The following is a 26004-nucleotide window of genomic DNA, read 5'->3' on the forward strand; positions in this document are numbered from 1 at the left end:
ACGCATTTTATAATGTTTTTTTTTTTTTGTTGTTGTTTTTTTGCAAAAGTAATTTAAGGTAATTTATTCACTATTCATTCGATATTTGTGTTTATTTTAAATGGCCAATATAGAGTTTATGAATTAAGATAATATCAGGGCATGAAGAAGAAACGTCTTTAATTCGCTTTCACTAGGGACTGCGCGCTCCCGAGTGGCTCAGGATTTAGGTCACTTCACGAGCCAAAAAAGGCAGCGGTAGAGTTCCCGAGATAGAACTAAATCTACGAGTTGTCTTCGTACACAAAATGTGTCCGCACAAGATAAGAGAACGCACTCCAAAACGGGTACAAACAAGCACCCCACCCTCCTACTTCACCTTCAGACCAAGAGTTCATTCTTGGTCAGCCCTAGTAATAAAATGCAGACAGTTCTGTGCAGTGTTCGGCTCATAGACGTTCGACTTCATTCGGTGCTACGCAGACCGATCGGTGTATGACATCAAAGTATCGCTTTCGAATTGATCTCGCGTGTCTTTGATGACATACGCCGAAAGTTCTGCGCAGTGAGAGAGACGCGCCACCCGGATGTGACGTACGAAGATACCTTATTTATATCGGCGGAAGGCGAGGACGTCCTACAGACAGACACGTGCGATGCTTGTGTGCACCTCAGAGTGGTTTCTGTCCGAAAACAAGAGCTCGGGTGGGATTTTTTCCACACTCAGACCGGCGAAGCACCAGACTTTTTTCCTATAAATATCAACATCTGACAGTATTTGTTGACATAAGAATCGTCAACACAGTGTTGGATTGAAGCTGGTGGTGAACCGAACTTATCGGACTGTGTGAACACAGACTCCTGGTTTTAAACTGAACACTTCCTGTAGGAGATTGGACTTTTTCAGATCATGGCTGACTATTTAATCAGTGGTGAGACTTGCTATGTACCTGACGATGGTCTTACAGGGCAGCAACTCTTCAACTGCGGAGACGGCCTTACCTACAAGTAAATACTTTACATTGTAAAACACCTTGTTCTCCCTATGTATTAAACGTATCTGTATCGTTTTAGATCTGCTCATAAACATTGTCACTTTATGTAGTTTCATCTAAAACCAAAAGCTTTAGAGGCTTATAATAAGATGCAAGCTGACGTTAATTGTACGGCATGTAGGTGTCGTTGTTGGTTCGTATTCTCTGCTCCAGAATTAATTGTGGTTGTGTAATTATATGACAGCACGCTGTTAATTCGCTTTCACGTGGCTTCCTTCAGACTACATAAGACGACCAAACATTTTTTTTGAGGATATTCAATAAATTTAGTGGCATCCTGAGTTAATTTTGAAATGTAAACAAAGAAGGTTAGTTTAAATTGGAAAATCATTCTGGACTGGCTCATAAACTGAATTGTCCAATACTCACTAATGCTATATTATTTCGGTTATAACACGTAAAAAATGATAAATATTGCAGCAATGTGTACAGTCTATTATTATGCCGCTGACACACTTTGTTGCTTTTCCTAAACGAATCTCTTTCCGAACATGCTATAAATAGGATGAAGTTTGTTAATGCTTTTTGTATGCCACGGGTTGTGTGTACTTGTTTAGTGTCTCGGTGTCATGTAAAGTACTAACATTACTGAGTGAAAACTAATATGTGGCAGGTGCAAACTGGACAGTGCTGTTTCACAGAGTGGCCAGTTTGAGCCAGAAACCTCTTTCTGTTTTCACTCCGAAGGACTGTTTACTTTAGTCATGAGGTTGCTTGGACATTCACATTCATCATAAAAACAAGGCGTTGCTTGGCATTGGTAAACAAGATAAGTGACATTACGCTGCAAAGATAAAAGAGGATTAGTTAACAGAACCATGAGGGATGTGTGGGGTCTATTTAGGGGTATGTGTCCGTGTGCACGAGATAAAACTGAAAACGGGAGTCAACACTGCTGTTAATCGATTTCTGGCTCACTAGCGGCACCACATGGAAATGGTTGGAATAAAAAATGTATCAATTTCAGATAAATGTCCGAGTCATTTCCCGACTTGCTTTTGGTCAATAAAAAGAGTAACCCCGTCCCAAACTCAAGATAGACGTCTGTCAGATATGGTTTTGTTGACTTAGGTCTATGGGAGAGGTTTGTTTTAGTTTCCTCTAAACACAGTTTGTTGAATTATTTTAGGTATTAAGCACATTTAATGTGTGAATTACAGCAGGTTTAAAGGCAACATTTAGTGCTGCCTCACGATTTGTCGCGACTAATCGTTTGCAGTTTAAAAGTTTTTGTTTACATAATATGTGTGTGTACTGTGTAAATTAATGATGTGTATATAAATAAACACACATACATTTATAATTTAAAGAAAAAAATATATATAATAAATATTTATATTTATATATAATATAAACATGCAGATGTTTCTTAATTATATACGTGTATGTGTGCGTGCGTGCGTGCGTGCGTGTTATAATGCACAGTACACCCACATATTATTTAAACAAAAACTTTTATTCTGCAAATGATTAGTCGCGATTAATCGTGAGGCATCACTAATCAAAAATTAACCCTATTTACTTTGATAGCACACACACTGCAACTAGTTTTGTGGTGAACAATTCATCTGTGCAGGTCAATTCACAAAAAAGTATTTTTTCCTGGTAGTTTTTTATCAAAAACCGAAAAATTGTCTTTGGATTGGTGTTTCTTATCTGATGACATCAATTTGAAGACTTGGGTGTAACATCTTTTAACCACTTCCCTCCAATTGTCAGTCTTCGGGTCCAACAAGCCTCTATTTTTCTCATTCAGTATTCCATTTCATTCAAAAATATGTTACAACATTAAAGTGTTCACAGGTTCTGTTTCACACTGACTTTTAACATTTTTCCTCAGTGATATCTTGATTCTGCCTGGGTACATTGATTTCACTGCTGACCAGGTGGTAAGTAAGACCTCTATCCTGTCTTTAAGAAAAAGTGATGCTAGCACATCACAAAAGACAAATTAGATATGGATTGATAAAAGGATGCTGTGGCTTTTGTTTCAACACTGAATTTGATTGGCTCTCTTTACAGGATCTGACATCAGCCCTGACAAAACAAATCACAATGAAAACGCCGCTGATCTCATCACCTATGGATACAGTCACAGAGTCTGGAATGGCTATTGCAATGGCGGTAAGAAAAACTCAAGAAAGTCCAGTTTTGCCTGATGTATAGTAGATGTCTTCATAGGTCCACTTAGATCCAAAAACCAAAGTTCGACCGAACGGGTTCGGGTCTAAAAGTTTCATGTGTGCCTCAGACACAGGTCGGGTATGATATTAATGGCATCGGGTCTCAGCCAGGTCATTTAAAATGAATGTGATTTTGCCGAACGGACCCAACGCGACCCGAACTGTCTTGCGTGTGGGCATCAAGTGTGCACCCCTCCTCGTTTGTCAAGAGTGCTTGCGACAATGTATGGCTGGCGGTAGGTTCATTATTGTTGAGCTAGGCCTGTCAATCAATTTTGAATGCATATTGTAGCAGCTACCTTGGTGTCATCATCAGATAATAAATGAAAATAAACGGAGCAGCAGACCAAATTGGATCTGGGGCCACAAGGGTTTCTCTTTGTCCAACTGGTAGTGCAGGGCTGCAAATTTCACACACGTCGGTGCCGTTTACATTCAAGTAGATTGTATTGATAAATACACACACATTCATGTGTATATATTTTTAAGAAAATGTTTAAAAGCGTATATACAGTTGTATAATTATGTATAATTTATATTATATAGAAATAGAAATATATAAAATATTTTTATCTTAAAATTACACATGCACGTGTGCATATTTATATTTATTACACGGCTCTCTGGAATGCTTGATTCTGATTGGTCAGTTGAGACATTTGCAGGTTCGTTCTTTTCAAATAATAACCGCTCCAAAGTAATAACGCATAGCCGGTACTACTTGTACGAGTAAAATCGCTCCGCGCCAATAAAGATCAATAAAGATTACTGTTTGGCGCCATCTTGTGACAAACACTGGACAACCACGACAAGACACAGAGAGCTTACTGAGACTGAACTTGACAAAATAGAGCATGACAGCTATGAAGCCAACACACAAAAAAATACAGAATGGGCATTAAAACTTCTCAAAGACTGGCTAAAAGAGAAAAAATGGAGACAGACAAGTATGAAGCAGAAGATCTTAATAAGGTATTACGATCATTTTATGCATCTGTGCAAAGTTTCGCGGAAGGATAAACATGTTAATTTAAAACAAATATGCCAATAAAATGTTTCAAATTCATATTCATGTCCGGTTTTTTTCTTATGAGACAAGTAGCCGTGTAATAAGCGGGATAATGTAGAGGCAGCCGGTAGTTATCGGGAAATAAGCCCCTTCAGTGTGATACAAGACCCTCTGCTTCGCGTCGGGTCCTGATCACACTGTCGGGGCTTATTTCCCGATAACTACCGGCTGCCTCTACATTATCCCTTACATATACAAAATTATTATTCACAGTTCACACACGTATATGATGTAAACAAAAACTATTCTGCAATAGATTTATCACGATAAATTGTTATGCACATTCGACTCCAGTTGGGTTCAAAAACATTGCCACTGGGTTGGACTTGGGTCTCACTTTCTTGGGCTTGTCTCGAATCAGGTAAAAAAAAAATTTTTTTTAATGATTTATGCACGTCGGGTTTGGGTAAAAAGTAAATTGGGTAATTTCTTTTGACCCATGAAGACCTCTTATGTACAAATGTAAAATTAACTTTTGTCTTTTTGATATATTAAACATTGACACTTATCTTGTTGTTCATAGGGTACATTACACAACGTATACATTTTTAGTGAATACAATTTAAATAGTAAGCAAGTAAAATTTCATCTTTTATATCGTCCGCCATGCTTATTCTGAAGTCTTGCGAGATTTTGCGAGATTTCTTGTGTTCACAGTCGAGACTCTGGTTAAAAATCTGTTTGTGTGTGGTGTGCTGTCTTTGACACCTCATGGCACACCACACACTATAGGTGCAAAATGGTTAAATCTAGGATTTTTAACCTCGTGTTTGTGGTCTATCATATTTTGATAATCTTATAAGATGTGAAAATCTTTTGGTGTGTACCCAGCATAAGAATAACTAGTACCAAATTGTGGTTTTGCAGGGCAGTGACATTACCTAAAGGCTCTTGGTTTTATAATAAAAGCCCAAAAGAAAATTAAGTTTATGTAATGTTGTTGTGTTATAGTTGACGGGTGGTATTGGCTTTATTCATCATAACTGCACACCAGAGTTCCAGGCCAATGAAGTCCGCAAGGTCAAGGTGAGTCTCTTCATACACACTGTGTTTTTTTACTTTTTGCTGTTTCCTTCACTTATTCTTATTCTTTATCTCTTTTCTCCTATCCTATAATGGCAATGTCTCTCTTAATAAGAAATACATACCTGCTCATCTTATTTCTTACACATCTTTCTTCCTCATGTTTTTTGTGTTATGCTAAAATGACCCCCAGTAGAAACCCTAATAGAACTGTCCTTATTGTTCCCTCCTTCTGCTTCTTCCCACCCTCTCACTTCGGCCACTTAGAGGTACGAGCAAGGTTTCATTACCGATCCAGTGGTGATGAGTCCGAACGAACGAGTTAGAGACGTCTTCCAGGCTAAAGCCCGACACGGTTTTTGTGGTATTCCAGTAACGGACAACGGTCAGATGGGTGGACGGCTGGTCGGCATCATTTCGTCACGAGATATCGACTTCCTAAAGGAGACTGAGCACGACCTACCTCTCAGTGAGGTGGGTGGGGCTTAGTAAATGGAAGGAGGGGCTAGAGTATTTTCAAGTTTAATTTACATTCTCCCTCTTTCAGGTGATGACTAAGAGGGAGGATCTTGTTGTAGCTCCAGCAGGAGTGACATTGAAAGAGGCCAATGAAATCCTTCAGAGGAGCAAGAAAGGTGTGTGTTTGATAAGGAGCTTTCATTAGAAACCCTTTTCTTCACACCCTAAGATTTTTACAAATCATTAAACAAATAAAATATTTACAAGAAAGCTTGTTATATATTAACCATTACAAACACTGTAAAAGTGTAGTGGTGATGAAAGAATAGCGGTGGTTCTCCTCACACCCAGTGTTTGCTGTCTGTAGGTAAGCTTCCTATAGTAAATGAGGAGGGATGTTTGGTGTCCATCATTGCTCGGACAGATCTGAAGAAAAACCGAGATTTCCCACTGGCATCAAAAGACTCGCGTAAACAGCTGCTATGCGGCGCAGCCATTGGTACACACAATGATGACAAATACAGACTCGACCTGCTGGGGCAGGCTGGCGTGGATGTAGTCGTCCTGGTATGACATTTTGTGTATTATTGTTTCTTTCCAATTAAATCAAGAAGTAAATGGTCATTCATGCTTCCTTCTTTTTTCTCGCTTAAGGACTCATCTCAAGGAAATTCCATCTACCAGATTAATATGATTAAGTACATTAAGGAGAAATATCCCAGCGTACAGGTCATCGGTGGCAACGGTCAGTTTAATATGCATACAAGCTCTCACAACCCCTACACCTATAAACATACAATTAACACCCAGTAATTTTTCTGTCACAGTGGTGACTGCGGCTCAGGCGAAAAATCTAATCGATGCGGGAGCGGACGCCCTCCGAGTGGGAATGGGCAGCGGCTCAATCTGCATCACGCAAGAAGGTGAGTCCACCAGTCCCATGCTTGGCTGCCTGCCCTTCAGCCAATCACAGGCTGTCTCTCAATATGAAGTACATCCAGTTGCAAGCCCCCAGTGTCCATGCCCCTGGTTTCCTTTTAGTTGGTTAGAACAGTGCATCTGTCATTTGCCAAATATCATTGCAGTTGAATCTCTGCTGGTCTGTAAAACCGTTGTGCAGATTGATTGGCACATAATACCCCCCTCCACACACACAGACACACACTTGTTCACTTTTTTTATGGGGTTTAGCACCTGTGGAAGAAAATTAATTTCATTTGCTTTGTATCCACAAGTGTGGCTTTTTCTTTTTTCATTTCATCCTCTCTTTCATTGGCTCTGTATTAAAACCTGCAAAGGTAGCATGTATAGTTTATAGGGGTTATAGTGGCCACTTCAAAAAGTAAATGTCTTAATGATGATGTGTCCTTTAAAAACATTATTTTAGTTATTTTAAAGGATTAGCCCTTTTTTTCTAAAAAAAAATCCAGATAATTTACTCACCACCATGTCATCCAAATATTAATGTCTGTCTTTGTTCAGTCGAGAAGAAATTATGTTTTTTGAGGAAAACATTCAAGGATTTTTCTCATTTTAATGGACCCCAATAGCCTGGTTAGCCAGACCTACATCAAGATGTAAGGTCTGGCAACTCTTCACACAAACGGCTCAATGCAAGGGGCGGGATATAAGGTTGTCCCTCAAAATGCCTCTGCACGCAATAGGATAGCGCTATGACCAATCAGAGCAACGATGTAGGTCTTGATGTAGGTCTGGCTAACCAGGCTAGCTAATTGGTATATCAAACTTTTACCGTAACCAGTCGGCAAAACTCCAAACACATCTTTCTTGCTTAAAAAGGACTTCAGTAGGGTTATTTGCTCTTCTCTCAAAGAAAAACATAAGTCTAAGTCCTCCAGAGTCGCGGCCAAAGCCGCTTCAAAAGAAAGCTGTTCGCCAGCAGCAGCGCCATTCTTTGTTTTCAAGTAGGAACCGTTGCAGCTCTGTCGTCATCATGTTAAGCCCGCCCCACAGACGCTACACACGATGTGATTGGCCTGACCAAATTTTGGTTTTTGGAGCTGTTAAGTGTATTGTGAGTGCCTAGACTAAACCCTGGCAGCAAATATATTTTGCGGCCGCTAGGGTGCGTCTAGATTTCTAGGCTAGGACCCCAACACTTTACAGTTTAAAATTGCAGTTTCAAAGGACTCTAAATGATCCCGAAAGAGGCATAAGGGTCTTATCTAGCGAAACGATTGTCATTTTTGGCAAGAAAAAAATGCACTTTTACACCACAACTTCTCGTCTATCTCCAGTCCTCTGACGCACCAGCGCGACCTCATGTAATTGCATAATGACGTCGAAAGGTCACGTGTTACATATAAGAAACGCACATTTGCGGACCATTTTAAACAATAAACTGACACAAAGACATTAATAAGTATCATTCGACATACAGCAACGTCAGGACGGTCCTCTTTCTCCACACTTGTAAGAATTGGGATGTATTTTCGCATATGTCATCCATGACCTCTTGACGTGATGACGTATTATGCGAGGTCGCGCTGGCGCATCACAGGACCAGAGGAAGACGAGAAGTTGTGGTTTAAAAGTGTATATTTTTTATTGTTCTTTCCAAAAATGACAATCATTTTGCTAGATAAGACCCTTATGCCTTTTGGGATTGTTATAGCTCACTGAAGTTGCAATTTTAAACTGCATTAAAACTGTTCAGTGTTGGGGTCCATTAAAGTCCATAAAATTTTGAAAAATCCTGGAATGTTTTCCTCAAAAAACATAATTTCTTCTCGACTGAATTAAGAAGGACATTAACACTTTCAATGACATGGTGGTGGAGAGTATTTTAAATGGATTTTTTTTAAGAAAAAGGACTAATCCATTAAGGCAACATTGCATCATATATTTTATTAAGAAGGCAATGCCTTAATGCTTTGTATTGTAAAAATATGTACAAAAAGATGGGGAAATGAGATGAGAAATATCAGTTAAGTAATATTTATTTCAGTAAAAAAATATACTGATTGATAAATAGTCCAGCGTGATTAATAATTTATTATTTTACCAAATCTATGTTTATACCACGCATTTGCATGCTTGCAATTTACCGCCATTAGTTTCATGTTAACATGAAACGCCTTTAAATCAATTGCACTTTAAACCTCTCGCTAATTTTGTGTTGCACAATGTTGCTGTCAAGCAATCCAAGTCAGTCCACTTACAGTATTAGGACAGTTAGGATGTTGCCTCTTCAAAACAAAAATCAGGCACTTAGGGAAGTTTTTGGTACAGAGCTATTTTGTCTTGCCTTTCTCAGTTTCTCTTTAGCTTTATCTCTCTTCCTATAATTTCCTCTCTCTAGCGCCTCTCAGTATCCCTCCTGGTTTAAAGCTCCTCAGCCCCAAAACCCCAACTACTGTTACGGGATACTGCAGTAAGTCCCTCCCCCGATCCTCATACAGAGATCCCATTGGCTCACTTGCTCACTCTGCCTGCCCCTTCCCACAGCCTGCTGCATTGATTGGTTAATAGCTCTGCATCATTAGAAGTAGTTGCTGGTTTTTGGGGTTTTGGAGGCTTGGCGTTTGGCACTTCCTCTGATCGAAGTCTGTTACCTGGAAATCCTTACTAACAGTAATGTGAACTAGATTATGCAATAGCATTAAGGTCACTTGTACATTACAAAATGTCATGCCAAGTGACACGATATTTGACCCTGTCTGTGAAATCCAGTCTCATGTCGAATTATGAGATTAGGAGCATTAAAGTTTGATTTCACTCTTTGACATGACCTTACTCCGTATTAAAAATATCAAGGTTATTTTTCATAAAAATGTTCTTTACATTATGTAGGATGTAGAAATCAGTAAATCACAAAATACTTCAATTTGGTTTTCACAGCCAGGGTTTTATTTTGTAATCTAAACTAAACACTTACAACAACAATTTTGAAAAAGATTTGTATATAAAAACATGTAATTGTTTCTTTGCACTGACCACTACCAACTAGCTGAGAGTTTCAGTCAGAAATTTTACACTTTAGTTTTATTAAAGGTGTTATGTGCTAATACATTATTGGGTAAAAATAATATTAAGTCAATTCCTGATCTTTCTTGCGTATGTTTTATAAGAAACCTAAGGGGTCTGTAGGCTCCAGATGATGATTGGGAGAGAACATGGGTCCAATGCACATTAAAAATAAAATGCATAGGGAAAAATAAAAGACCTCATTCCATATCAACTCTTGTTTGTGGATAATTTGAATATTTGACTTTGTTTGTATTTGATTAGATGGCTTATAACTGCGAAGTAATGTCTGCTTTGGTTAGGACAGGCGTCTGTGCATATAACATTGTAACCAATGTGGGTTTTTCTGTGATGATGTAAAAGCCAGGCTTATGTAAGATCAAACATCCAGACAAGACTAAAAAAAGATTTCAGCTCTTAGATTTCAGTTTTCTGTGGTTTGTCTTGTCCATCTCAACTCTTGCATATTCTCGTCGTCATAGACTTGCCAAAAAGTTTGCTAATGAAACTTGTTTTCTTTCCCCTGTTACCTCTCATAGATTAAGAATGTTTCACATTTAACGTTTCACTTTTCTTTATATACCTCTAACCATTCCGTTTAACCATTTGCCTTTGAACTCTATGAAGTTCAAACAATTGGTATGATTTGGACATTTTCACTTTGCTTTGGACACAATCCTAGTTTCTTGCAATTTATCCCAAACTTAATCCAGTAATCCATTGATTGGCACTGATTGTGGTCACATGACTGCATGATTGAAGATGACACTGATGTGTGCACATGTCTTTGTGTGATGTAACTGAGTTGTTTTACTGAACAGTTAAAACACTGTTTGTTTTTTTGTAGAATAAGCAAGAGTACATAAGCAAGATTCTAAGTTTGTCCTAATCATATTTTTAAGAAATGGTAATTTATAATGAAATCTCTATTTCTCTATCCTCGCAGTGTTGGCGTGTGGAAGACCACAGGCTACTGCTGTGTATAAGGTGTCAGAATACGCCCGGCGGTTTGGAGTGCCTGTGATTGCTGATGGGGGAATTCAGACCGTTGGACACATTGCTAAAGCTCTTGCACTGGGTGCATCTACAGGTGATACTTTTATTTAATAAAAATTACATATGTAATATACCGTATTTTCCGGACTGTATGTGTCATTAAGACGAAATAACACGTTTATAACATGTTAATAAACGTGTTTATTAAGGAAATTATTTCACAAAATCCAAGCCGAAGAACAGACATTTAATCTGGAAAGGAAAGTTATTCAACTAAACATTAGCGGACAGAACAGCAGGCTGAATAGATGTCTGTACATTAAAGGTGACATAGAATGATTGAACGGGGTATTTATCCTTGTTCTGTGATGTGACATTTTTTGGGGGGTCTGTAATGCCTTAGAAGCTTCCTAAAAACCTCTCTCAGATAGCTCTATTAGGGTGGGGGGTTTTAAACAAGTAGTTTTGCACCTATTTGGCTCCCCTTAGTGGCTTAACTTGCAATCTCATTACTGATTGGCTGAGTTTGCTGCCACTCAAAAAATGTAGCCAATTATTTTAAAGTGGAGGGGCAGGGAGATGCCTGTGATGTCATAAGCATCAGTTTTTCAGATTGGGCCTTTTTCTGGCTGACATTTCTAAAAGAGGAATTTCTATGAGACTGAGATGTTTAGCATGTCTAGCACTTTTTGTATGTTCGTGAATGCGGGTAGACTACCATTATTCAACAAAGACAAGGTAAAAATGGTTTTTCATTCTCTGTCCCCTTTAATACCGGTAGTAATATTATCAGTTATTTAAACGATAAACCATAGCATACAGAACTTACCTGGAAGGTTGAATAGGCTAAATTACCCGAACAAGCCAATTAGCGTGAAGTTCGCAGACTCGTCATTCCACTTCACTGAATCCATTGAATTACATAAATAGAGAAGCAGCATATAGCGGACTCTTGTGGCTGTAGACGGTAATGTTGTCTCTTGCATCATAAATTTCAAAATTGCACCTGACTATAAAAGGCAGAACCAGCCAAGTTATGCAAAAACGCGTATTATAGTCTGAAAAGTAGTAAGTTGTAATAAGAATAGTTTTATATTTGTATTAATTTTCTTAATGAAGAGCTTCTTAGAATTTGATATTTCACACTTTTTTATAATACTGGATGCATTTAAAGTGGCATTAGCTTCAGCTTTGCAAGTTTGTGCAAATCCTGATGATCCAAGTTATCCCAGGATGATTTGTAAACGAGGAAAATCTGACCTTTTGTTTGTTTTGTGATGTTTTAAGTCAACACAGACAATGTTACAAATTTGCTTGTGTTTGTTTAAGTGACCTAGTAACTGCAGAAAGTTAAATACATGTGTGTATATATATTTTTGTATAGCATTTCTCGGTTACACTTTACAAAAAGGTTCATTAGTTAACATTATTTACTTTGTTAATTTCAACAATTACTAATGCTTTATTAAAATCTTGTTAATGTTAGTTAATGCACTGTGAATTAACATGAGCAAAGATTAATAAATACTATAACAAATATATTGCTCATGGTTTGTTCATGTTAGGTAATACGTTAACTAATGAACCTTATTGTAAAGTGTTACCCATTTCTCATAATCGTTATTTCCCTTAATGCTCTTTTGATTTCTCTTTGTGGATATCAGTAATGATGGGATCGTTGCTAGCTGCCACCTCTGAAGCTCCAGGTGAATATTTCTTCTCGGATGGCATCCGTCTGAAGAAGTACAGAGGGATGGGCTCACTGGATGCCATGGACAAAAACCTTGGCTCACAGACCAGATACTTCAGGTGTTAAACACAAATGCATTCTGTCTTGCATACAACACTTATATGCTAAATTGCTTTTAGTTTCTGTTGCTGTTTACTCGAATTATTACACATTCCACTTCCCTCTTTAATTGCTTGACTACAAACTTACAAAGCAGTTTTTTAAACTGTATATAATAATTGGATTATAAATGATGAATTGACGAAGTAGTTCACTGATAATATAAAACATTTTAATAGCTGTTGTTACATAAAATGTATTATTTTGGGATTTTTAAATGCACACTATCAGATATAGTCCACGTGCTGTTTTGATGAGCAAGATGTATATTAAAGCTGTTAACTCATCCCCCTCTCTCTTTTCTTTTTCAGTGAGAGTGATAAGATTAAAGTAGCTCAAGGAGTTTCAGGGGCTGTTCAGGATAAAGGCTCCATCCATAAGTTTGTCCCATATCTCCTTGCTGGAATACAGCATTCCTGCCAAGACATCGGTGCTAAAAGCCTCACACAGCTGAGGTATGTCAATGTGCAAATTACTAGCACACCTGTAAACATGTTTAAGGAGGAATTGTGTATTTATGCCCCATATTTTTTTATTTTTGCAGTTTCATATGTTGCAGCTAGTAGCAATGAAATGATATACTTTACCTTTAACCCCATAATGCATTGCTAAAATAGATACAAACCCAAATATACTCACGTTTCTCTTCATCTCAGGGCAATGATGTATTCTGGTGAACTTCGGTTTGAAAAGAGAACCGTGTCCGCTCAAATGGAGGGAGGAGTGCACAGCTTGCACAGGTGAATAAACACATTCACACATAAAACTGTATAGTGTCAAGACTATGTACATTGTAAATGCATTAAAATATAAAGCTTCATATTAATAGTTTTCTTCTCATCTCCTTTTGATTTTTCAGTTATGAGAAGCGCCTGTTTTAAAGAAGAAACCACATATGCCAGTACATGCACAGCCACTCACACATACATGCACAAACCTCCGATTAATGAACTTCCACACGTGCTTTTGCACATACAGACACCCAAACACACTTGAGAACCTCAGCTTCCTCTTTCTCGTCTTCCCGGACACCTCTTCTCTGAGCGAGGAGAAAAAATGTGTCAATGTCTATATGCATATGCCTATATGAGTGTGTGTGTGAGAGTGTATGTGTGCTTGTGAGGAGCATGTGCTGTCTGCTCTCATGCGTCAGATGCATTACATGTCAAAAAGATGTTCATGTTTTAATCATTTGACAACTGGGAAAGTATTAAAAAATAAATTTTGTTGCCACACACGTTTGTCTTGTTATTGTTATTTGAAATGTAATTCTGTATGTATATGCACCATTTTAAGCAATAAACAATCGAGACTACTAGAAAAACTGAATGAGTGAGTGTAGTTCTTGATCTGTGTGAAACAAGGAAGTATTTTATAATGTTGAAAGTTAAGTCCAGTTTAAATAAATTAACAGTTTAGGTTGCGTATCTGCATAAAAATTGACAGTGTCATTTAAATGGTTATAATTTAGTATGACTTTAATATGTTTTTAACAAGTCCTGAATCTGTGGGTGTGAGTAGGTGGCAGCTCAGCACTGACACTGGTACGTTATTCCTCATTTTGCAAGCGTCTCTCAAGGGAACCAGCCTTTACCTCCAAAACCACCGGACTTTCCAAAGAAGCGTTCACACATGCTCACTGATGGACTTGCACCTGGACAGGTTGAGCTCGGAGCTCCAGGTGCCTCCTGATCAGTGAAATATGATATTGATCCGTTAGTGAGCTCAGCCCAGATCTCCTGACGCTTTTAATACACAGCAAAAATAAAAATGATTGACAGGTCATGTGTATTATCTTTCCAACAAGCTATTGCTGTTAACTGCAAAAAATAATTTGAATTTGTGTAATGTTATGGATTCGTACATTTTCAGCATAAACACTGAATTGCATGAATGAGTCTAAAAAAATTGATACATATAAGAGACATGATAGTAAGGATTATTATGAGAAGGGGGAGGCTATGGGCAGTCTAGTGAAGAAGTGAAAGTGAAAATGTTCCTCAGATTTCTAAGGAGGAAGTCAGGAGGTATAAATACGCAAACACACCGACAGTAACTCAAACCAGCCAGACAGAGAGAGAGAGAGAGAGAGAGACCATAAGAAATCGAGTAATGACAGAAGCAAGGTAAAGAATCTGTTTCATCTCTATTGTGTGTCATTTCTACTTCATCTTTGTGATTTTAAACTCATTTTACGCCTCATTTTGAGCGTGCTCTCTTGTTGTAGATCACAGTGATAGTGAATTTCTTTCATTTCTGTTAACCTTCCCCTTCTCTCTGCTTCCTTAATATTTGTTGTATTTCTTTCATATTCAAAGATGTGTTTTGTTGCACGATTGCCTGTAATTAGAAATAAAGAAAAGCATCCAAATGTACATTGTTTTAGACTTTCTTTCATTTTGTACATCTCTCTTCACTCACCAAGTCTTGAAAATACTGTAAGATGATGACAGATCACTTAAACTAACCTGCCTTAAACCATTATTTCTATGTAGTTATTAATATATTGAAGTTACATATTTCAAGTTCCTCCTTTCATTTGACTTTGTTAATCGCGTTTCTTTATTATCCAGGTTAATCTCTCGTGATCAGCCTCCTCCCCCTTCCTTCTTTCTTTCCAGCTCCTTTCTGATAGGGAACAGGTTTTTCAAGCACAAGTCTACAGATGGAGCCAGATAAATAAACAAGTTTTATCTTTTGCAAAGACACCAAACTTGTTTGTAGTACAAGATGAATGAAGATTCTATTTGAATTTTTTATTTTCAGGTTTAAAATGGCTATATGGAAATTGTTGATTGATAAATGTGTTTTTTCCCGAGTGTCCGGAAAATGGCCACAGCAGTCTGGATGGTAACGGAACCCATAATGCAGCTGTTTGATTGATTGACAGCTGGGTATGGATTCCGTGCCCCTCCTTTCATGCAGTAGGAGGTTAAAATTGAAAATCGTTGAAGTGGTGGAGTTGATCACATAGTTTGATGTAAAAGTAAAGTGAATGTGAACTGTTTTTGTCTCTGAATGAATTGTCTTGTAAGTGGTTGCTTAACCAGAAAATTGTGTATGTAGGCCTTGATATGCTTGTTTGTGCCTGTGCAACTTTTGAGTGCTGCTGTATGTAAATCTGAGTACTGATGTTGCTCTGGAATGACACGTTTTCTCCCGGATCGCAAGCAATGTTTCGCCACCGGGAATTTCGTGTCAGCCAAGATTAACATCTATAGCTGGCAATCACAAATCTTCAGCACTCAACTGATCACACCACCACTAATATATATATTGTATATATTGTTCTTATAATTTTTCAATAAATAATTTTATTAGAAATATCTAAGTATCATCAATTGTTGTCCTTTTTTGGGGTCTGATGACTTGGTGTAGAATTCAGATATATGACAGATGCATTTTTTATGTTTTCACTATATAAGTGATCTGGAGCAAGTCTGGGATGATTTATTTGACCACACTGTTATTGCTGACAAGTGAAACTGCTAGTTTCGTACTTACATGCACATTTTGTTGGCCTCAAACCCAACACAGCTACTCAAATACACGGGATTCTTAAACACGTCCGTATGTAGTATGACCAGACTTCTTTTAATCATTTCTGAAGATGCCTGTAATAAAAAAATACTGTTTTATGGTGCTCCATACATAAACCACACTGGCTTATTCATCTTACATTTACCCAGTTGACCCTGTTTGAACCTGTTTATGATGTAAACAACATTCCACAGGTTTCTATTTTTATTAAACATTACCTAGAGTAAAATCACAGCCCAGTAACAGAAAAACTAAGTCTAACAAAGTTTGATAAGGTCTGCCACTCTTCCTTTAAAATATATTTAGAGCAATATCAACATAGCAGTAATGTTAAAAATGAAATAGCATTTGGTAAGCAAATATGATTTTATCTAAACAGCCACAATGCACTTTTACTTTCTGTTCTGTTCGTGATAAACCTACCTTTTGCCACACTTAAAATGGCGTCTTTCACATGGCCGTAAATGAATATATTGTTGCATTAAAATACCTCCCCGTCTAACGCCTCTATCATCTTAACGTTCCGGCCCCCATGCATCTGTTTTGATTGGTGGTCAATCGGGGTCTGCGAGCACCACTGTAGCGCTGTGCTTTTATTAAGGTTACATCTATTACTAACAGCCCACTAGTTTCGTTATCGATAACGATGACTATAAACTGAGCCCAGTGATGGAGGAATCTGTACCTTTTAGCATCGTGTCCACCGTTAAAGCGCTAAGCGGTGCTCTGCGGGGAGACGAGGGCTGCGAAACTGACATCAGCCGGGAACGAGAGAAGGTCTGGTTTAAGGAGAGCAGCGCCAAAAACCTGAGAAATCGGGACTTTTTGGCACCTAATACGGTTCTGACGACGCTTTTCGCCGCTGGAGAGGTCAGTGTGGAGTGTGTGCTTGTATGTGTTTTTACGTCGTGAGCCCTGACTGGCTGGCAGGTAGCAGCAGTGACAGATGAGCGCATGGTTTTTACGCGTGGTTTGACGCGTTGCGTTTGACCGGAGGCGTATTTTCTGAATGTATGAATGTACGATTATGAATCACATAATCACTGACACAGAGCTGTCAGTGGAGCCTCGCAAAGACATATTGTGCCAGCCAGACGTGTTGACATTGGTCGTATCGACCAAACATTTGATCCCTGTGGCACTGGCCATTGGAACTGGGGCAGAATTAAGAGATGCACCCAAGTACTGTATGGTCATAATATGTACTGTATATCTATTGTAAATATTCAGTTTTCCCTTTTACAGTCATAGATTAAACTTGTTTACTAAATGTGTTTATAAGGTAAAGTATAGTATGTTTTTTATATGTGTGGGTCAATGACAAAATAATAATGTCCATATGAGATGCACCAATGTATCGGCTGAATACTTTGTATAATATATAATAGTGTATATATTTTGTATATTAATGACATTTATACAAACAGAAAAAATAGGTCTAATATGCATTTCAGCTATAGAATGAAAAAGGCCTTCATAACCAACCCTATTTAACTGAATGAATGCATTGAATTTAACAATGTTTGTTGCATAATACACAATTATTTTGTTTTACAAAATTAAATACTTGCCAAAATGCATTTAAACATTTTTAAAAGTGCTGTGTGTAGATTTTAGCGGCATCTACTAGTGAGATTGCGAATTGCAACTAACGGCTGAGTCCACAGCTCACCCCTCTCCCTTTCAAAATACATAGAGAAGCTACGGTAGCTGCACAGGACAAACACGTCATTTTCCAAGACAACATAGAGATGAAACACACTGGCTGTTTCTCAATTCCAAGAACGCAAAGAACGGACTTGCGTTATCGTGGAGATCGGTCTTGCCAGGCGACCATGGAAGAACGAACTCAGAAGGTCGCGAGAACACAGATCGCACTTGTGAGAATTCAGATTTGTGCGATCTTCCTGTTGTTCACCTGACCTCCGCCATTGTTTTGCCTCAATGACTTCTGGGACGTAAAGTGATTTCAGCCCGCAAGTCTGCACTCGATCCATCCTTGATATTAAGAACACATCCGGGTATTTTCACGCGTCCTCTGTACTTGCGTTCTTGAGAATTGGAATTGAACTTCAACGGTTAATGATGACGTAGAGCAAGAATGCAAGATCGCTGAAGAACGCATATTGAGAAACAGCTACTCTGTAGGGCGTTTTGTCTATTTACTGTTCAAGAAATTCAAAAACGACTGTCGAATTCAAGTGTAAAGGGCCATTCACATTATAACGATAACTAGATTTGCGTCCACACCACCATACGATAACAATAACTTTGTGCTTATTTGCTTGCGAGGCGCAGTACAAACCATTTTATTTATAGTAAAATATGCAGTATTAGTTAATGTCTTCATTAGTTAATGATTTGTTTTTGTTCACATGTCATTAAATGTATAAATATGCTGTTCTTGTTGCATTAACACAGCGGCTAACCAGCAGATACCCTCAACACGCCACGTTTGCGTAACTCTAAACAGTGAATCTAGTAGTTTGCGTAATCTAATATCTTACCTTTTGGCATAGTCAATGTAGTAGAATAAAAAAACATTACGTAATAAATTTCACAGTAACTGCTTCAGGGCTGGATACCTATTTATGTTGTAGACCTCAACAATGGCTTCTTCACCGTCTCCATTTGTCATTTCAAATGTGCACTTGAAGCTCAAATAGATTTGATTGGCTGCTATTGGTTTATCGTTCATCAGTTGAAAAAAAAAATCGCTCAAAGTGATCCCAACGATATTGTTCACTGTATCTTTATTGTTCTAGTTTTAATGTAATGAACTCCGCTATTCTCTTTAATATAAAACAAATTTTAAAACTATATTTTTTAAAGGTATTGTTATAATGTGAACGGAATAATAATGTTTTACCTCAGTGATACACCACAGTGTTTTGACTGGAATACACTGAAATACATCACTTTAGGTCGGCGTATTGCATGCGGTGTAGTCACACAAGTAAAATTTTTTTAACAGACTCAATTTATGCATCTGCAGATGGCCGGCACCTCACGCAGCCCCTTTGCGACTCTCCATAGGAAATGAATCACTTCCAGTTTATTAGGCTTAGTTTTCTCGTGTACAGTGAAAAGGCGTCTTAAGTAACAGTATCAGAATGTTGTTTGTTTAAATTGGTATCGGCCAAAAAATACCTAATAAAATATTTTTTTTAAATAAAAAAATCGAGTTGTCAGCAGCCAAGCACATTTTGATATTTGGCACCTTATCGTGCCAAAAAAAGTAAATTCTTCGTCTTTACTGACCTTAAATAGTGTACAAATGTTTTTAGTACATTAGTTTTTTTTTTTAAATGACTGTATCTTTGTGTGACCTTCATAGTTTTCTGTGTTCAGGTTCCCTCTGATGTTCTCAGTGAGATCCGGACTCTTCGCGGAAGCGGTGTTTTGCCGATAGCAGCAACTGAGGTGACAGCGGAAGGATTGCGTGTTTGCGTGGATCGCTGCGCCGCATTCAGATGTGTGCTATGTGGAATAATGCCCTACCTGAGACCTGCAGCTCAGAGACAGGGCTGTGTCCTCATCAACTGCCCCGCCCTCCACCCCAAACAAGCCACACCCTCTCCCGATACACTAGTTTTAGGGCAACTGCGGACCATTCTTATAGCCGACCACCTTGGGATGCAGCTCAGAAAACAAGGGTTTGTGTGTTTACATCATGCAAATTAATGAAATTATGTGGCATATTATCAGTAGTCACAGCTTGCACCAGTGCACATTTGCGTAAAGTCAAACTGTTTGTTGTGTTTCCAACAGTCCCTGGTGTTGCCAAATATTGTTTTATTATTTACTTTCCCCTCCAAATGGCTGTTAGTGTCAATGTGACTTTAAAGAGGAAACCTAAAATAAAGAAACATTTTTATTTCTGTATGAGTGATTACCTCCCATTTATTTCTTTCAGGTACACTGTGTCCTTTTGTCCGGCTTTGCCAGAAGAGAATGACATTGTGAGCCTTCTGAAAACACTCGGCATAGATTGGCCGACGGTTCCCGTCAGTTGGACCAATGAAGACAGGGAAGAGAAGATGAAAAAAGCTTTAGAGAACTCTGCTTACAGAGATAGAGAGATGGAGAGAGGAAAGAGGAGAAGCAGTGGAGAGGAAATAAAAGGAGAGGAGAGAGGAATGAAAGAGGAAATTAGGATAAACCTTAAACAAGTTGTACAGGACGAGAACCTTCAAGGTTATGATCCCAGTCTTGGTATTTGCACAGGTAAGCTGTAGTTACTTGTGTGTGGTTTTTTATTAGTCATGTAATGCTTTATATTTTTATTATTCACACATGAATAATCTGTTTTCTTTCAGTGCAAAGAGAAGCTCTGTGTCACCTTGCCCAGCTTGACCACGCTATCACAGATTTCCCTGTAAGACTTGCTGTCTCATATGTCAAGATTGCTTACAACTATGTACTCAGAATTAAAGTAGTTATGTTTTTAGTTGGTGGACTCTTTTAATAGATTTCTCTACTTCAGGTCTCCACGGCAACAGTCCTGCATGTCACTTCCTGTCAGGACGAGTTTCGTCAACAGCAAACATCCATGCTGTGGAGAGCAACGGGCATGACGGCAATGCAGGTTTATACATAGTTGTGTACAAAACAAATATTAAAGACGCTTAAAGTAATATAAATAGCACTGTTGTCTTATAAAACTTGTGGGTAGGATGTTCTTATTTGAGAGAGCATTTCATTGGACAATATTTTGCAAGATACAAGGAGACTAATGCCCCACAATTTGTAAACTAAAAAACTTCATAGGTTTTTAAAGGCGGGGTGCATGATTTGTGAAAAACACTTTGTAAAAGGACGCCGGGCCGACTACCAAAACACACTTGTAGCCAATCAGCAGTAAGGGGCGTGTCTATGTCTACTAACATAGACATATGTCATTGCATGGGTTTGCGTATGGACGGGGCGCGTCTAAGAGAAGGTCCAGATTCTATTGGGGTTTGTTTAGGTGATTTCAAATGTCAATATTGGCTTTCAGAGATCGTGCACCCCGCCTTTAAGGCAAGATGTAGTCATTGTAATGATACCAAATTAATGCATGCACAATACTATTGGTAAATTGGATCTGACTGTATAAAGCACAATAGCTGCTAGCATTCAATCAATTAATAATCTCTCTCTTTTTCAATTAGAGATTGGTGATTTGTGGTCCTGTTAAAACTCCTGGCGTTCAGATGAATGCAGCTCAGTATCTTCAGTAAGGCAACACTTAAAAAAGCACTGTGAAACTTTCTATTAGTTCTTCATTATAGATTGCATGTTCACAGTTGACTCCATAATTTTTTTCTTTGTCTGTTGTTGACTTTATACTTCATTGGGTATGTCATGTTATAGGTTGAGACAAGCCCAGATGAAAGAGGCCTCAGAAATGAAGTATGGAGACCAAGTTGAAGGTGTGTGTATGTTTATTGTCTTGAATAAGCTGTCTATTTGTGTCTATTATCTTTTGTCTATCAGCTGCATCTGTGTGTGATTAGGTTAATGGTATGGCCACGTTTACACCTGGTGTTAACATCTGTGCTGTCTATTATTTTATACCAATTTTAGGTCAGACATGGGATGACATCATTAGGGTCATGACTTCAGCCACCGTGAGATTTGAACTGATGTCCACAGTGCACACAAGTCCGGTGAGTGTGTTTGAATACACGTGCGTTTAATGTGTTGTCCAGTGTCAGAGATGATTGACGGTTGTTTTTCAGGTGACGCTAGATGTGCAGAGAGACAGTGGCGTATCCACAAAGGGACCCAGGGGTGGAGTCTTTGTCATGTATAACTGTGCTCGTCTTCACACTCTTTTTAGCAGCTACGAGAAAGGGGTAGAGCAAGGTAACACACACACACACACAATGCAGTATCTCATATGTTTCGTGTTCAGTGTAGTATTATTTTTAAGACTAATGAACATGGAGAGGTTTGTGTGTGTGTTTTTTTGTGTGTGTGTGTGTGTGTGTGTGTAAGAGCAAAACGTATTGAAATCCAGCTGACACACTGTTATTATGTAGGTCTTTATCCAGATATCCCTGAGGGCACAGAGCTGGACTTTTCTGCCCTAAAGGAGGAGGTAAAAACCAACCAACATGCCTTTAATGTCTTGTTTGTTTTGTACATACTCAGAGTTTTTTTTTTTTTCAATTAAATTCTGATTGGGTTGAAAATAGCAGGTGGAAACTGTGCCAAAGCAAACAATACAATTCATGTAAATATGAAAATGAAATGATAATGTGACTATTCCATCATTAGGGGGAGTGGCTTCTTCTCTTCAATTACCTCATTCCATTCTCTGAGCTTTTGGACCAATCAGGACAGATTCTAGAGCATGAAGGGGGAGGAGCCAGAGTTAATTTAAGAACTGAACAGGTACATTTTTGCTTATATAAATGAAGAGTTTGGTTCCAAAACGCAATAAATCCATTTTGACTTATTTCTGTAAAAATGTGTTTTCTATACCAGGAAAGTGACAAGATGAAAACCACTGTTTCCTGTTACAAACTTTCACCTAGCATCTTTAGGTTATAATAACATAAAAAATTCAAATCTAAAAATTAATGGAATTAATCAAAACACTTACTTTGTCATATTAAGAACACTGCCATTGCTGCTGTCATCCTTGGGACGTCGTCACTGAACTTTTTTGTCAGCAATCAGCTGTAAAATGTTTTGGTCCTGCTCGATTTTCGAGTAAAATAATGTAAAGTTTTTCATAAGATCCCCTGGGTTCAGTGTGTTAGCATGACAGAAGCTTGATGCTGTTGTGTGAGAACAAGCAACAGCCGGCATTTTTCCGTTTACTTCTGAGTGCTTCTCATGTAAATTAGTTGATTTTGATGGCTTTACATTTCTTTCCCATCACAGAAAACCACCACAGGTTTATCAATGCCATCAAAAGTATAAATTTTTTGTTTGTTTGTTTGTTGATCACGCAGTAAAAATAGATGAGGAAATGTATTGCATTCTACAGAGAAGGACTGGCGTTTATCACGTCTTTGGAAATAAGGGAGAAAAGATGACAGAATAACACAGCGGATATTGGATTTAGCAAATTAAGAATTTACTTTTTAACTCTTTCACCGCCATTGACGAGATATCTCGTCAATTAAGAGAAAACGCTTCCCCGCCAATGACGAGATTTTCCGTCTTTCCACAATACCGCTATTATCCACCAGGTGGCGCACTTCCACAACTTATACAACCCGGAAGTAGCGCCTCACGTGAAAGAGAAAGAACTCTGTGTATGTTTTAAATATTGCTCTGCATCTGATCTCTATCAAAAGTCCTTCGCAATAATTGAATTATCTCAGCTTTTTGCTCAAAATTGGGTGTTTTTGAAGAAACCTACCCATGTTTGAGAGGTGATTACAAGAGAACTAATGAAGGTAGGATGAAACGTTTTTTTTTTTTTTTTTTTTTGAAAGCAGAGGGTCTGTTCTTTCATCTGATATATTGTTTGTTTATATATTTAAAGAAGAACATTTTCTGGAAGGCATTAAACTTGAAAAATGCTGGCACTGGCTGGCAACTTTTTAAAAAAATGCTGGCGGGGAAAGAGTTAATACTGACAATACTGATTTTGGTGGTAACTGATTTTTTTTATCACGTTTCGTAGACAAACTCTTCAAATAATTAACAATATATGTGATCTTGGACCACAAAATCAGTCAAAAGTAGCATGAGTTATTTGTAGCAATAGCCAAAAATACTTTGCATATTTTTTATGCCAAAAATCATTAGGATATTAAGTAAAGATTACGTTCCATAAAGATATTTAGTAAATTTCCCAAAAAAAAAAATATATATATATATATTTATCGTTAGTAATGTGCTGCTAAGGACTACATTTCGACTACTTTAAAGGCGATTTTGTAAATATTTTTTTATTTTTTGCACCCTCAGATTCAATATTTTCAAATAGTTGAATCTCGGCTATATATTGGCCTATCATAACAAACCATACATATCAGTGGAAAGCTTATTTATTCAGATGATGTATAAATCTTAATTTTAAAAAATGTACCCTTTTATCTGGTATGAACACTTTATAATACTGTATAATTTATAGTAAATATTTAGGAAATCCCATGCAAATCCCTCTTTTATTACAGTTACAATTGTAATTGTAACTGTAATAAATTGTTATCTCATAGCCTTAAAACACAGTCTTGCATAAATGAAACCAGTATATGTTTATTTGTCACTCAGGTGTGCAGATTCTTGGTGTCTCTCAGTAAAGATTTTAGCTCCTATTACAACAGGGTCCATGTTCTTGGGGTAAGACATACGCTGGTATTAATTCATTTTTTAAGATCTGGTAGAACGCATGATTATGGACAAATTTTTTTGATTTGTTGTAGCCTGTTTGCTTGCACGTTTGTGTGTGCATGTGTTAACATATTAATCTGATTGAACCAGTTTACATTAGGTTCGTAACTATTACATTTTGACTTTTTCTGTCTGTAGGAGCCACTTCCTCATCTCTTCAATCAGATGTTTTGTCGTTTATTATTATTGAGAGCATTAAGAGAACTTTACCACAGCGCCTTGGAGTCCCTTAACCTGCCCCCGATCACCCAACTATAGCATCTATACTGCAGACATTATACATGCATACCTATCCCCACAAACTCTCCAACTCAAGAGCCAGCACTCTTCTATTTCCCTCAATCATTATTCATTAAATATCCTCCTCGTACCCATAACTGCCTAAACATCTTGGTTAAACTTCAATGTCCCAACAATCAAATCAATCGCTCAAGAACAGTTTAACCACTGAAATACCCATACACAAGCAGAACAGGACAGACCCGAAGTAACCCAGCCTCTGTCGAAATCTAAAGAATGTATTCAAAGATGGTAAAAATGGCTGTTATAGATTCTTATTAGTAGCTGCAAATGTAATCAAATTATACATTATATGATATAAGATAAACACGGTGTGGTTGAAATCTGTGAAGTTTCTTGTGAGCCGGACGATCACTTTAATCAAATGACCCAAAACCTTCCAGTTCCTACAAAATCTAAACAAGACACTTTCATTGAGACACTTTTAATCTGCTGTAGTAAGAAACAAAGTATCTGTCAAATTATCTAGTAAAAACTCATGCCATAGAGACAGACCCTTTCACATAATCTGCATTCAGCTGCACTACAGGCATAGATTGTGCATGACAATGTCTTATATGTAATATTAAATCAGTGTAATTGCACCATTCTGTTTGTTGAACACTGACAATGTAGCTCAGTTATTGTCCAATTCCAATAGAAACACACAGTCACTACAGTTTGTCTCCGTTGTTTTTGATCAGTGGTAGATACTTTACACCATCTTCCAAAATGTCATAATATGGGATGCTATTTTAACTTTGTTATGAATAGTTTTATCTGTACCGAATGTAAAATCCTTGTAGTGTCCCTCACTATTCCTGATCCTATAAGTGTACAGGCGGTGCCACACGTGCCATACAGACTTAAGATGTAAGTACTCTCACTGTATGAGTTTTCACCAAACTGTGCCATACTGTACACCACACGATATTGAATCCCTCAACAGTGCTCAATATTTAATGCTACTATGTGTAATTCCCTCACAATTCAAAGTTTTTTTTTTGTGATGATCTCACATGTTTAATCATTAAAAGTCTGTCTTAACATCTGGACTGGTTGCTTTTTTAAAGTGTACAAATGTTTGAATGTTTATTTGTATTTATGCACATCATATGTACATTTATGTACACTCACCTAAAGAATTATAAGGAACACCTGTTCAATTTCTCTTTAATGCAATTGTATAATCAACCAATGTAATGGCAGTTGCTTCAATGCATTTAGGGGTGTGGTCCTGGCCAA

The 26004-nt window shown here is 37.8% G+C and overlaps 2 protein-coding genes and 1 long non-coding RNA gene across 6 annotated transcripts; 2 read left to right on the forward strand and 1 right to left on the reverse strand.

Annotated features, from left to right (window-relative positions):
- The first annotated feature begins 590 nt into the window (after positions 1 to 590).
- impdh2 (IMP (inosine 5'-monophosphate) dehydrogenase 2) lies at positions 591 to 13837 on the forward strand. 3 transcript variants are annotated; one of them, XM_065247087.2, is made up of 15 exons: positions 592 to 987; positions 2875 to 2923; positions 3057 to 3158; positions 5238 to 5312; positions 5577 to 5783; positions 5857 to 5944; positions 6136 to 6335; positions 6423 to 6513; positions 6596 to 6691; positions 9091 to 9162; positions 10702 to 10845; positions 12416 to 12560; positions 12912 to 13055; positions 13257 to 13340; positions 13460 to 13837. In XM_065247087.2, the coding sequence occupies exons 1-15, from the start codon at positions 890 to 892 to the stop codon at positions 13479 to 13481; spliced, it is 1617 nt and encodes a 538-aa protein (XP_065103159.1). In that variant the 5' UTR covers positions 592 to 889; the 3' UTR covers positions 13482 to 13837. The 3 variants fall into 3 exon arrangements, with proteins under 3 accessions (XP_065103161.1, XP_065103159.1, XP_065103160.1); XM_065247089.1 differs by lacking the exon at positions 5577 to 5783 and having other exon boundaries at positions 591 to 987; XM_065247088.2 differs by lacking the exon at positions 9091 to 9162 and having other exon boundaries at positions 594 to 987.
- Positions 13838 to 13980: 143 nt separating this feature from the next.
- On the reverse strand, positions 13981 to 16692 carry LOC135729429 (uncharacterized). 2 transcript variants are annotated; one of them, XR_010525680.2, is made up of 3 exons: positions 16564 to 16692; positions 16105 to 16214; positions 13981 to 14345 (listed from the first exon to the last, which is right to left on the reverse strand). It is a non-coding gene; the product is annotated as an uncharacterized lncRNA (long non-coding RNA). The 2 variants fall into 2 exon arrangements; XR_010525681.2 differs by lacking the exon at positions 16564 to 16692 and adding an exon at positions 16359 to 16547.
- A 109-nt stretch (positions 16693 to 16801) lies between these two features.
- Positions 16802 to 25805, forward strand: dalrd3 (DALR anticodon binding domain containing 3). Its single transcript, XM_065247086.2, has 13 exons — positions 16802 to 17010; positions 19492 to 19796; positions 20057 to 20367; positions 20460 to 20518; positions 20627 to 20728; positions 21294 to 21358; positions 21496 to 21554; positions 21709 to 21791; positions 21864 to 21990; positions 22167 to 22225; positions 22405 to 22521; positions 24361 to 24429; positions 24619 to 25805. Exons 1-13 carry the CDS (start codon positions 16810 to 16812, stop codon positions 24736 to 24738), a joined length of 1677 nt encoding a protein of 558 aa, XP_065103158.1. The 5' UTR covers positions 16802 to 16809; the 3' UTR covers positions 24739 to 25805.
- The last annotated feature ends 199 nt before the right edge of the window (positions 25806 to 26004 follow it).

This window comes from Paramisgurnus dabryanus, chromosome 11 (assembly GCF_030506205.2).
Source record: "Paramisgurnus dabryanus chromosome 11, PD_genome_1.1, whole genome shotgun sequence".
NCBI lineage: Eukaryota > Metazoa > Chordata > Actinopteri > Cypriniformes > Cobitidae > Paramisgurnus > Paramisgurnus dabryanus.